We start from the raw sequence: 14,230 nt of genomic DNA, 5'->3' as shown, positions 1-14,230 counted from the left end.
GTTCGCAACCCTCCCAACTGCACTTCAGTGTCACAGGATCATGGTCAGACCATACCATAGTTAATATATCAGTTATGTGCACTTTATGTGGTAATAGTGTGCTGATAAAAAAAAAATCTAATCTTGATTGTGTCTCATGTCTGGCAGAGAAAAATGTGTAATCCCTCTCATTTCCATGCATATAACGACTTTTACCATACAACTGTGATTCAATAAGATTTTTTTTTGAGTTTGTATCTAGTCTGTAAATTCCCAGAGGTTTCCAACTTGACATCTGCTACTATATTGAAATCCCCAGCTATAGTAATGTGTGTTTTGTTGTTTTTCTTAAATCTGGAGAGAACATTCTTAAACCAGGATCACATACACAGTTTTGATGCCGTTTTTGGTTCAGTTTTTTGTGACAAAGTCAGTAGTGGATCCAAAAGAAAGGAAAGGTATAATGAAGACGGATGCCTTTCTTTTCTTTTGTGTCCACTTCTCAAAAAACAAAGCCAAAAAACTAATGAATTTGTGTTTTGCGCTATATTCAGACCAGAGACATTCTTTAAAATAAACTTTATATGGCTTTTTATGTGATATTTGGTACATCTCCTTTAGGCCAGGATCACACAAACCGTTTTGATGCCGGTTTTGTACCAGTTTTTAGCTCAGTTGTCTGAGCTATAGACAGAAGTGGAAAGGAAAGGTATAAAGAAACCTTTCATTTGTGTCCATTTCAGTCTTTCCTTTATACTTCTCTTCTTTTTGGATTTACTCCTTGCTTTGTTGCAAGAAACTCACACAAATACTGCAATGAAAACTGCATGGGTGACTCCAACCTTAGGCTAAAATCACTCTTGCCGTTTTTGGCGCAGTTTGAGGTGCAGTTTTTTGGGGGTTTTTTAACCAAAGTTAGAAGTGGATTCAAAAGGAATGGAAAATATAAAGGAAAGACTTATAGTTTTTCTTCCTGTTGGATGCACTCCTGGTTTGGCTCAAACACGATATAAAAAACGGCATGTGTAATTCTATTCTTACAGCGTACCTAACTTTTCAGATGACTTTCAAAATAAGCTGTCGTATGTGTGTACATGAGTAATAACGCTATTTATGGCCATTATATGACTTGTATATGGCATTATTTAGCGGTTTCCCCTCTATAGACTCTATCTATATTTCTCAGTTTTCTCTAAGCCAGTAGATAGAGCCTAACTTCTATTATATCTTCTATACACTACACCAGGGGTAGGCAAAATCTTTTGCATAGCGCGCCAATAAAAAAAAAGCAATAACTAATTACTCAATGTGCCACGCAAACATGAAAGTCATATAAGATACATGACATAAACTAATTATTCAGTTAATTCATTTAAAATTTCAATGTGACCCTTGGTGCATACGAGGCTACTGAACACCGGTTTGGGGGGGTGCACAGAAGAGAGACAACGGCTACTAAACACCAGCTTTGTGGGTAGGGGGTGCACATAGGAGAGAGAGCTGTCAACTCACCTGATGATTAGTGCCGCCAAGTGCATAATGAAGCGCCGCTCTCTCTCTCTCTCTGTGTGTGTAGCGCTGTCACAACGCCGCTGGACACCGGGAGAGGGAAGTGTGCCAGCAAAATATGCCCCAGTGCCAGCTGTGGCACCGGTGCCACAGGTTGCTGACCCCTGCACTACACACATAGAGAAGAGAAGTGCCTGTGTCTCCCAATCTGCTTCCTCCTCCTGATCCCCTTTCCCTCCCCATACACTTCTTTGGGCAGCAGCCTCTGGGTGTCTCTCCAGCTCTACCTGCTCCCTCCTCCTGCTCTCCACCCCTCTCCAAATACTTCTATGGGCAGCATGTCTGTGTCTCTCAATCTGTTCCCTCCTCCTGCTCCCCCTTCTCTCTCCATACATGTCTATGGGCAGAAGCCTCTGTGTTTGTCTCTAGTTCTCCATGCTCCCCCCACTGCTCTCATTCTGCTCCCTCCTCCTGCTCCTCTCTTCTCTTTCTATACACTTCTATGGGCAGCAGCGTCTGTTTGTCTCTAGCTCTCCCTGCTCCCCCTCCCCTCTCCAAAGAGTTCTATGGGCAGAATGTATGTGTCTCTCACTCTGCTCCCTCCTCCTGCTCCCCTCTCTTTCCCTCTTTATAGACTTTTAAGTGCAGGATTTGGCAGAGGAACACCCTTACTTCATGCAGTACATCTCCTCTGCTCTGTAACTAGAGACAGATTTTTCTTGACAACAGGGGGTGGACATCAGATTACAGGAAGCGAGACACATAGTGGCAGTAACTTCCCACAGAATTTGCATAGATGAAACCACATTTTAACAGTAAGTAAATTACAAAGTTGATATAAATCAGGCATACTATTAGATGAGCATAAGCTGTTTGAAAATGTAGTCAGTAGCGTAACTACCGCTATAGCAGCCGTAGCGGCTGCTACGGGGCCCGCGGCATGAGGGGGCCCGTGTCGCCCGCACGCAAGGGACCCCACCATGGCCGGAGGCTCCGCTAGCAGCCGCTATGGCTGCTACAGCGGGACGCCACTGAACACTACGGCAGAGCAGGGAGGTATCTCCCCGCTCTGCCATTAAACAAAAGACATGTATCCCCTGTCCACAGGATAGGGGATACATGTGTGATCGCTGGCATTGATAGGGAGAACGGGGGACTGAAAGTCCCCTGAAGTTCTCCATCACAAACCTCGGACTTCCGGTGTCTGTGTCGGCAGCTCCGTACAAATTAATGGAGCGCCGGTCGCGCTTGTGCGCATGCGTGACCAGCGCTCCTTTCATTTTTATTGAGCTGTGTAGACGCCGGAAGTCAGAGGTTAGTCATGGAGAACTTCAGGGGACTTTCGGTCCCCCGTTCTCCCTATCGCTGCCAGCGATCACACATGTATCCCCTATCCTGTGGATAGGGGATACATGTCTTTTGTCTTTTCACACTGTAGGTCGCATTTTTTCAGGGGGTTGGGGATGCTGTATGGCATTCCCTACAGGGGGGGGGCTGTATAGCGTTCCATACAGGGGGGGCTGTATAGCGTTCCCTACAGGGGGAGCTGTATGGTGTTCCCTACAGGGGGGGCTGTATAGCGTTCCCTACAGGGGGGTCTGTATGGCGTTCCCTACAGGGGGGGGCTGTATGGCGTTCTCTACAGGGGGGGCTGTATGGCGTTCTCTACAGGGGGGCTGTATGGCGTTCCCTACAGGGGGGGCTGTATAGCGTTCCCTACAGGGGGGGCTGTATGGCGTTCCCTACAGGGGGGGCTGTATGGCATTCCCTACAGGGGGGGCTGTATAGCATTCCCTACAGGGGGGGCTGTAAGGCGTTCCCTACAGGGAGAGCTGTATGGCGTTCCCTACAGGGGGGGCTGTATGGCATTCCCTACAGACCCCCCTGTAGGGAACACCATACAGACCTCCTGTAGATAACGCCATACAGACCCCCTGTAGATAACGCCATACAGACCCCCTGTAGATAACGCCATACAGTCCCCCTGTAGATAACGCCATACAGTCCCCCCTGTAGATAACGGCATACAGTCCCCCTGTAGATAACGCCATACAGTCCCCCCTGTAGATAACGCCATACAGTCCCCCTTGTAGATAACGCCATACAGCCCCCTCTGTAGAGAATGCCATACAGCCCCCCTGTGGATAGCGCCATACAGCCCCCCTGTAGATAACGCCATACAGCCCCCCTGTAGATAACGCCATACAGCCCCCCTGTGGATAGCGCCATACAGTCCCCCTGTGGATAGCGGCAGACAGCCCCACTGTAGATAACGCCATACAGCCCCCCTGTAGATAACGCCATACAGCCCCCCTGTAGATAACGCCATACAGCCCCCTTGTAGATAACGCCATACAGTCCCCCTGTGGATAGCGCCATACAGCCCCCCTGTAGATAGCGCCATACAGCCCCCTCTGTAGATAGCGCCATACAGCCCCCTCTGTAGATAGCGCCATACAGCCCCCTCTGTAGATAACGCCATACAGCCCCCTCTGTAGATAGCGCCATACAGCCCCCCCTGTAGATATCTACAGAGGGGGCTGTATGGCGTTATCTACAGGGGGGACTGTATGGCGTTATCTACAGAGGGGGCTGTATGGCGTTATCTACAGAGGGGGCTGTATGGCGTTATCTACAGAGGGGGCTGTATGGCGTTATCTACAGAGGGGGCTGTATGCCGCTATCCACAGGGGGGCTGTATGGCGTTATCTACAGAGGGGGCTGTATGGCGTTATCTACAGAGGGGGCTGTATGGCGTTATCTACAGAGGGGGCTGTATGGCGTTATCTACAGAGGGGGCTGTATGGCGTTATCTACAGGGGGGCTGTAAAAAAGGCACTATCTACAAGGGGGGGGTTGTGTGACACCCAGGGGAGGGGGGGCCCCAGTCAAAAGTTTGCTATGGGGCCCAGTCTTTCCTAGTTATGCCCCTGAATGTAGTGTCTCTTTAACCATGCTAATTGGTGCTGCATAGCAAAGAAAGCCTGCCTGGTACAGTTCAGAATTTATTTTCTACAACAGCTCAACTCAGAATAATAAATATATAATAAATAGACATACAGCGTTAAAACTTCCAGAAAAAAGCTTTGTACAATTCTGATCACAGCGGTATTGCCCTGCCACAAATAGTTGGAGCCCTGGGATATATTCAAATGAATGACTTTTTATTAGTGCTACAAAGCACTTAATCAGGAAAAGAGCTGCAAGTCTGTTGGATGTGTGAATCATCATGTTTGCAGGGGAAGAGCACAGGAGTGAGTTGACAGAAAGGTGAACAATGTACACCATAGACTGGGCCATTAACCCACATAACTTCAGGGACCAGTGGCTTAAAATCTCAATTGGCCCATCAGGTAAAAGAGAGATGTACATTTTGAAAGCTCTGAACAACCTTGTTCCAAAACTGGGAATGTTGCCATCTTGCATATTAAAGGAGTTTTTCCATCAGGGACATTTAGAGCATATCCACAGGATATGCCCTAAATGTCAGATTGATGCGGACCTGCACCTATCTGTAGAACGGGGGCCCCTAAACCCCATTCATCCTGTGTTCCCGCTGCCACTTGTAATTTCCGATCATGTAAGTAGAGTTTGAAGTGAATGGCAGTTATGGAAACAGCGTTGCTCCCTAAGTGGCAACGGGAACACAGAAAGGAAGAACAGGTTTTATGGGGGCCTTATTCTAGAGATGGGACCGGCATCTATCTGACATTTATGGCATATCCTTTAACACCACCAAAATGTACAACATACAGCAATGCAAATATATATTGTATGATAAATAGAGATGATAGATAGATAGATAGATAGATAGATAGATAGATAGATAGATAGATAGATAGATAGATAGATAGATAGATAGATAGATAGATGTTAATCCAGCAGAAAACCCCATATGAGGCAGCCACCAATTGCCTCATATTAGGGTAAAAAATATTTTCCATCTCTAATATAACAATTAGAATAAATCTCAAGATCAACAATCCATCTAAAGCAATTACTACAGATAATGTGTAATATTATGTTTTACAGGAAGGACAGATAGGTTGTTAATTATTGTGTATGTAATATGCTGATACTCCAGTCATGAATGGCATTTCCAAAATTACTTCCTTTTATCAATAAAACACCACCTTTATATAAATGTACCTGCCAGCAATAGCCTCTCTTTATTTACCTATTGTTAATTATTTGTTAACAATTATATAAGCATAACAGGTGGCAGCCTTACCAATGCCAACAGATAACGTTATCATGATCTATGCTAGTTTTATGATAGCTAATATAGTCAAAGAATGTAGGGTTGTCCAGGTTCTAGTAAATAAAGTTTCATAGACAGCAATCAGAAAAATAAAATATGTACTAAGTCTTCATACTGGTCTCCTAACTGCCTTCTGCTGCTACTACTGCTTTAGCAGCACCATAAAACTTTATCCCTATATGTCAATCACACTGCAGCAGTTCCAACTACTTGTTCAGTTGCTCAGTTTGTAAACATTTGGTACAACATGGCAGTGTCATTTTGTTTTATATTTTTGCTGTCAATTTTTTATTATATAGTTTAAAACGGACAATGATTACTAGTACTAATAAAAATAACAATACATCCTTTGTCATTTCTCAGACCTCTTCTTTGAGTATTCAACCCCTTAATACCAAAGGTATTTTAAAACTTAATGACCGCACAATTTTTTAGGTTTTTCCATCATTGCATTCAAAGAGCTTTAACTTTTTTATTTTTTAGTCGACATAGCTGTATAAGGACTTTTTTTTGAGGGACAAGTTGTATTTTATAATAGCATAATTTGGGGTACAAATAATTTATTGATTAACCTTCTTTTATTAACTTTTTTTGTTGGGTACTGGAAAAAACCTGAAATTTCGCCATTTTTTATGCACCTCAATTTTACGCCATATACCGTGTGGTATAAATAACATAATAACTTTATTCAGCGGGTCGAGTGATTGCAGCGATACCAAATTTTATAGTTTTTTTTATGTTTTCCAACTTTTACACAGTAAAAACAAATTTTATTCAAAATTATTTGTTTTTGTGTCGCCATATTTTAAGAGCCATACCCTTTTTATTTTTTGACCGATGCAGCTGTATGAGGGCTTTTTTTTTTGCGGGAAGACTTGTAGTTTTTATTGGTACTATTCTGGAGTGGATGCGGCGGATTGATCACTATTTATCTAATTTTTTTGAAGGTAGAATGAACAGAAAACAGCAATTCCGGCGCTGTTTTCCATTCTATTTTTTACGACGTTCACTGTGCGGGTTAGATAACATAACAGTTTTATAGTTGGGTTCGTTACAGACGCGGTGATACCAAATATGCATAACTTTTTTTCATAATAAAGTATTTTGTAAGGGGAAAGCGTGGGTTTTTAATTTTTTTTTACTTGGGACATTTATTTATTTCAAACTTTAGTTAACTTTTTTTTCGTTTCTTTTAGTCTCACTATGGGACTTTACTGTGTGATATTTTGATCACTATTATAATACAATGCAATACTTCAGTATTGCAGTGTATTATTGCCTGTCAGTGTAAAACTGACAGGCACCTGTTAGGTCATGCCTCTGTCATGGCCTAACAGGCAATCAATAAAGGCAGACCTGGGGGCCTTTATTAGGCCCCCAGGCTGCCATAGAAACTATTGGCACCCCACGATGCACGGGGATGCCAGTGGGATTAGAGAGGGAGCCCCCTCCCTCTAAAATTACTCTGATACGGCGCTCGCTATTGAGCGCCGCATCTGAGGGGTTAAATATGATCGGAGAGCACTGTTAGTGGTCTCCGATCGTTGCCCTGAAGCCCGAGCCTGTTAGCAACAGCACGGGCCTCAGTAGTTCCCTGCACGATGTGAGAAAAGTTCTTCTGAAGTGCCAACATGAAAAGGCGGCTCTTCAGAAGAACTACCCCAAACGGCCGATGTAAAAACACTATACGCCGGTCGTTAAGTGGTTAAAGGCTATGTAAACCTTTGAAAACGTTGTTATTTTTTTATAAAAATGTAATGTGTTTTGTGCAGCTTTCTAAATACTTTTTATTTAAAAAAAAGTTTACTTTTTCATATACAACTGCATAGTATCCTGTAAACAGAGCAGCTGTATCTTGCACTGAAACCTGTATTCACTAGGTCAGCGGGACTGGCGGGTTCAGTGACAGCGGGTCCAGCGTGTCTCTGACACACAGGATAGAGCTGTTACCAATCACATCTAAGTTCAGTGTCACTGACACTGAACCCGTCAGTGCCACTGACACTGAACCCGTCAGTGCCGCTGACCTGATGGATTCAGGTCTCAGCGCTAGATACAGCTGCTTTGTATACCGGAAACAAAGCAGCTGTATCTCAAAAAATAAAAATAATTTTTAATAAAAAGTAATTAGCAAGTTGCACCAAACACATGGATACCCATTTATATTTAAAAAAAAACAAAAACGTTTTCAATGGTGTTCATAGAAGTGTGATAGATTATTTACAATACAATGGGCCATAATGTAGACATTAGTATCTTGATACTGTCATAGGTTGCCATCTTTCCAAAACAATCAGTTTAACACATCTCTGCCACAGCAACCCTCTGGTCAACTGCAAGAGAAGTGAAGAAGTCTATGTGGAACAACAGTTCAGATGAAAATCAGCAGATCAGAGAAGCTTACAGGATCAGTCTGCTGATGCGGCGCATGTAAAAACCATCTGCCCTCTCACTACCAAGTTCTAAACTGCCTTTACAAGCAACATCAGAGCAAGAACTTTATATTGGGCTTCATGGATGAGATGTTCATGGTTGAATAGCAACACACAAGCATCTGGTAGTCCGAAGGGAGAATCTGGGCATGGTGGATGCTTTGCTTTCGATTGTAGGCATTATCATCCAATCTCACTAAGAGAGGCTGTTTTAGTAGTATAATAGAAATCAACAGCATAATAATGCCAATGGTTTTAGTATTTATAGAGCTGAAAATATAAGTAGGTTATAAAATATTCTGTCCTAATCCTAGATGTCTGCCATCTTGTGACACTCCGGCCATAACTAAACTTTCCCATGTGTGCCATTATGGCATTCCATGTGTCGTCTCTCACCAGTTATTTTTCTTGCTGCTTCTATCTCTATATATCAGACTGGGATGGTTGCTTAGCAGCAATGTGAATCCGGCTCGGTGACACACATTCTCTACTTTATTCTATGGAGATCTATGTGTCACCTATCACAGGCTTCATCAGTTCCTGTACCACGTTTTGCTCATGGGGGGGGACAAAACTTCTATCATCAGCTACCACTGATACTTAGACAGGTTCCTGTCACACAGGTATAATGTAAAAGTCAGGTGGAGAATGTGAACATGGAAAGTTGTGTTTCCACTGGAGGTCTTCTTTAAAGGAACATACAAAAACAAAAACCATCTAAAAAAAATCCCAGCAATTCTTCCCTTAATTTTTTCTTCGCCTTTGAGTTTTGTGTAACAAAACTGAGAAACAAATAAAGAATTGTTCTTTTTGTGTCCCAGGAGATCAGCCACCCCTCTTTTTCTCAAAATCCTGCCTCTTGTTGAGATAACTGGCTGTACAAGGAACCTTTTCCCATTGCTCTTTCTGCAACAGGTGACAACTAATATTAACCCTGCCCACTTGACTAAGCCCAGACCCTCAGCAGTCAGCTGGTCAAAAATGGAAGAGATTAGGGGAAACTTTAAACCTGTGCCCTACGCAAGATTTCTATAAGTCTGTCTGTTTCTGGTCCTGCGGAAATTAACACAGACTGACAAACAGTGTGACTTTTCAAGATACAAACCCTATTATAAATAGCGTAAAATAAAAATGTGCATGGGAAATGTTATGCTCTTGTCCGTACCAAATCTAAAGTGCAATGCTAACCAGTTTCCACCACCAGTAACACTATTCTCTGTACAGAAGGGAATCAAACAGCTTCCACATTACATTGATATGAAGGAAGTAAAACCAGTGTTACATGACTTAAATCCGTTTAGTACACAGATGGTAACAATATGTTTCAACATAACATCATTATCTTAACTTTTGTTAGAAATAAACTAAATTAGTGTTTTAAAATGTTGTTTGACTTCTTAAATAAATCAAAGCAAACATAAATAAAAAATACAGCTGGCAATATAAAGTTAATAAATATTTAAAGTGGAATCAATTGCCAAATCTAAACTTCTCAAATGCTAAAGAATAAACTTGTAAATGTACATCATTGTGTAAGAGCATATCAGAAGCTTGTTTGCTTCTTTCTCAAGGAGCTCGTCCCCATGCATTTCCATCATGTCGGCAGCACATCTCCCTGTTTACACTGATAATATTTATTGATGCATAAACAATACAATCACCCGATGAACGAGGAGTTCACAAGGAGCTATGATTGGTTATGTATGGTGACGGGGGATCGTTGCTACGATCGCTCGTCACCATTCATTTCCATCTTGTCGGCAGCACAAAACAAAAAGGGCCAGAGCCTCTTTGGCACTTTCTGGTCTAGTGGTAAGCAACCTGGTATTGAGTTATGTTGTTTAACTCAGGATTCCTCACCCTTTTTTCTTGTTTATAACTTTAGATCTTTATAAAAACTTTTATAATTGCCATTTATAAAAATACCCAAACAGATGAGGCTCCGTTCACATCTTGTTATTGGAATAGGGTTGGTGTATGCGGCAGGAAAGACACCGGCCCATACACCAAACGTATACATATTTCCCCATACACCCGGCGCATTCCAAAAAAGTATCATTTTTTTTTACTGTATATGAAAGCGTAGTCTTCTGCACTTTCCAATACAGAGGGATACAGTAAGAAAACTTTAACTGCGCTGTGTACTTTTTTACAATGGGAGTTAACGTATGCCATTGTATGCTACTCCCCAACATGGTCGGGACAAGGTATTTTGGTGCCCCTGACAGATTAAGGCACATTTTGCGCCCACCCCTGCCATAGAATCAATTAAAAATAGTAGCGATTGGGTGATTGGTAGTGAAAGGATAAATGGGAACATCCCTGGTGGTCTATGGAAGTGAATGGGTAAGGCTCTGTTCACATTTGCGTTGTGGTTTCTGTTTATAATAATAAGCACAGCACATTGCCGGATACATTGCATGACAGATACTGACACTTACAATGGGGTCTGGCGGGTTCTGTTTTGCTTTTCAGTCATTTTGATGGATGAATAGCACTGCAGGCAGTAACTATTCTCATCCGATGGCAGTGTGAGCACAGCTTTAATGGGCACATTAGTCAAGTACCTGGTGACTAGTGGTTTCCCCACCTCCTCAAGCTAACGATGCTGTCTGGTGTCCACAACTAGGTTTGCTGGAGCCGAGAGTGCTGGGATCCCGACAGCCAGGGACAGGCGAACCATCGCTAACACATTTGTACAATCAGAGACAGGCTTGCACTTGCAACAAGCACACACATGTACAGCATAGGCTGGGTTCACACAACCTATTTTCAGGCGTAATAGAGGCGTTTTACGCCTCGAATTATGCCTGAAAAGACGGCTCGGCAAACATCTGCCCATTGCTTTCAATGAGTTTGCCGATGTACTGTGCCGACGACCTGTCATTTTACGCATCGCTGTCAAAAGACGACGCGTAAAATTACAGCCTCGTCAAAGGAAGTGCAGGACACTTCTTGGGACGTTTTTGGAGCCGTTTTCTCATAGACTCTATTGAAAACAGCTCCAAAAATGGGCGATAAAACGGCGCGAAAACGCTGTGAAAACGGTGCGATAAACGCAAGTTGCTCAAAAAACGTCTGAAAATCAGGTGCTGTTTTCCCTTGAAAACAGCTCCGTATTTTCAGACATTTATGGCTCAACGTGTGAACATACCCTTAGGCTTTCCTTTAAAGGCTATGTAAACCTTTGAATGCTATATATATATATATATATATATATATATATATATATATATATATATATATATATAAAGGGCAGTCAGTGTCTGTCTTTATAAATAGTATTTATTAAAAGTAAATTTTACTTTTTGAGATACAGCTGCTTTGTATTCTCTATACAGAGCAGCTGTATCTTTCGCTAAATTCTGCTCCCATCAGTTCTGAGGGACTGATGCGTTTAGTGTCGGCGGGTCCTGCGTGTCTCTGATGTGCAGGATCCACCTGTTATCTATTTCATCTAAGTTATGAACTTAGATATGATTGTTTACAGGTGGAACTTGCATGTCAGAGACACGCAGGACCTGCTGTCACCGAGCCCGTCAGGTCCGTGGGACTGACTGATTCAGTGAAAAGCGCTAGATACAGCTGCTCTGTATAGAGAATACAAAGTAGATGTATCTCAAAAGTAGAATTAATTTTTAATAAAAACTATTTAGAAAGTTGCACCAATCACACTGACTGACCTTTCTCTTTTTTTTTTTTTTCAATGCCATTCAAAAGTTTACATAGCCTTTAAATGTTTTTTTATTGTATTTGATATGGCTCATTAAACCCAAACTAACAGCGGCTTTCTGTGAAAGTGTTTTTGATAGCATTTACTTAACCATAAAAAGGAATCCATGCTGTAACTTGAAGGAATTTAAGGCATTTGACAATGTATGTCTGCACAACTGCTAGAAGCTCGCTGTTATCAGTTATCTTAATGAAGGTTACGTACAGGAAGACTGCTGTGTCCAACCCTCACTCCCACCAACACGTGTTTCTCAAATATGTATAGTTTTTACAAGCATACTAAAATGTGACTGGAAATATATAAATAATTCCAAACTTCTTTTTCTATACAAGACAACTTATAAACTAGATCATCTAACTGCCCTTGATGAAGCTGAGTCACAAGGGTTGGAAAGATATATTTCTAGTAAGGAAACATACATTTGTAATCGGAAAGCAGATGGCAGACAGCTTCCTGCATTTGTTTCTCTGTTCTGTTTGACAATATACAGTCTGCCCAATTTACCAAAAGGTACTTTCCATAACAATACAGACAAAGGCTTTCAATATTGGTAATGTATTAGGACGCACAAATGCAGCAATTTTACATACACCTATTTACTTACATTAAAAAAAGTGGCTTTTTTATGGTGTTTTTTTACATGTGTTTTTGGTAGCTTTTTTTTAATTTAGAAACATTTTGTACATGCGTCTTATAGAGAAGCCTATGAGAAAAAAGAACGAGAAAACACCATACCCAGAGCAGGCTGTGTTTTGTTTTGTTTTTTTTTTTTTTAAAAAAAAAAAAGCTTTGTATGTGGCTTTTTCAGTCATTCACTATAGAATTTGAAGTAACATCTGTCTGCAGCGTTTTAAACCTAAAAAAAAAATATCGCAGTGAAAAATGACAACAAACACGCCATGAAACACTTAGCAAAATGCTGTGTGTAAATCCAGCCGAAAGGATTTTTCTACATATATTACATATAGTAATATGTTATTGATAATAGGACTAACCAGACAGTAACTATTCATTAGTACTCCTACTGTGTAACTTAATATAAAGTCACATTAGAAAACGTTTACGACAAATAGTAATGCGCTTATTTCATGTATCACACTTGTGTAGCTCTTTCTAAGACACTTGTCCTGATGCTCTACACGTGTTCCAGGGTTACAATGAGTTCTTAATGTATGGTAACCCCACATTACCACTAGGTCTGACATCAGAAAATGAGCTGGAAGACAAGGAAACATACACATTGCATTAGTGCTCCTATGTAATAAGAAACTATAATCCATATGATCCATTATACACCAATATGTCAGTGTGGCTCATAGAAGAATCTATAGGGAATATATAGCACATAGATAAAATCTACTAATAGTGCTTGCAGGCACGTAGTAATTGTATGAATAGTGTGAGAGCACATATAGCCCGAGGGGCAATGACAAAAAATTCCAATACAACGCCATAAATAAACATAATAAAACATAGGGAAAATTCAGCCAGTGCTAATGTATAGGACTATAATATTATAGCATCCAAAGATACCAAATATTATTGCCATGAGCTTTATACTCATCTTATCAAATATCATATAGTATGTACATAGTAAAATAAAAAAAAGAACTTCCAAAGAATGTTAGTCTGAATAAAAATATATTCATAACATATGAGAATTGCAGCCCATGAGACATAAAAAAGCATGTCCTAATCATTTCTATGATCCTCACCAAATGTCATAGTAAATCACTTACCCCACAATGTAGCACAGGACCCCAAACTGGATGAGTCTGAAAGTCAGCCCGACTTTCTTGTCCCGGACCAGAACCATCCTTGGGGTGTCATATTCAAAGAAGAAGTCAGAGATCTCTTTCTTAAACTTGTGCCCCATCCTGAGCTCTGAGAACAGACAGCTTGGAGCAGATTCTTGCAATGAAAGGGTGGAGTTCCTTAGTATCTTGCTAAATAATCCTTGTTTGCTCAAGAGGCACAGTTTGTGTGAGTATTCTTGTGAGCTTCTGAAGGAGGAGGTGAGATGTGGTGGGATTCCTGGACAGTAGAAGACCTATATGAGTGCATGCTGTGGAATCTGGGAGGGGTGTGATCATCTCTAAACTTCACAGATGTAACTAAACCATACATAGAATTGACTAACACACAGTCACAGATCATAACCAGAAGAGCTGCAGTGCTGTGACAGTCAGATAAAGTTCCAGCTACTGACTGCTCTGTTAGCTTCTTATCTGTTCATGTACTAGATTCTTCAGAAAACACATGAGGTTGATAACTGCTGAAGATCTTATAAAGGCCCTTTTACACCGGCCAATTATC

At 41.4% G+C, this 14,230-nt stretch overlaps 1 protein-coding gene across 3 annotated transcripts in view; it reads right to left on the bottom strand.

Annotated features, from left to right (window-relative positions):
- P2RX1 (purinergic receptor P2X 1) overlaps positions 1-13,790 on the bottom strand; it is an 82,123-nt gene extending 68,333 nt beyond the window's left edge. For all 3 annotated transcript variants that reach the window (XM_075850374.1, XM_075850375.1, XM_075850376.1), the window contains exon 1: positions 13,654-13,790. In XM_075850374.1, the coding sequence (XP_075706489.1) occupies positions 13,654-13,790 (137 nt within the window). The remainder of the gene's footprint in view (positions 1-13,653) is intronic.
- Between the last annotated feature and the right edge of the window lie 440 nt (positions 13,791-14,230).

Source organism: Rhinoderma darwinii, chromosome 2 (assembly GCF_050947455.1).
Source record: "Rhinoderma darwinii isolate aRhiDar2 chromosome 2, aRhiDar2.hap1, whole genome shotgun sequence".
Lineage (NCBI taxonomy): Eukaryota > Metazoa > Chordata > Amphibia > Anura > Rhinodermatidae > Rhinoderma > Rhinoderma darwinii.
This window is presented reverse-complemented; position numbering and strand designations above follow the sequence as displayed.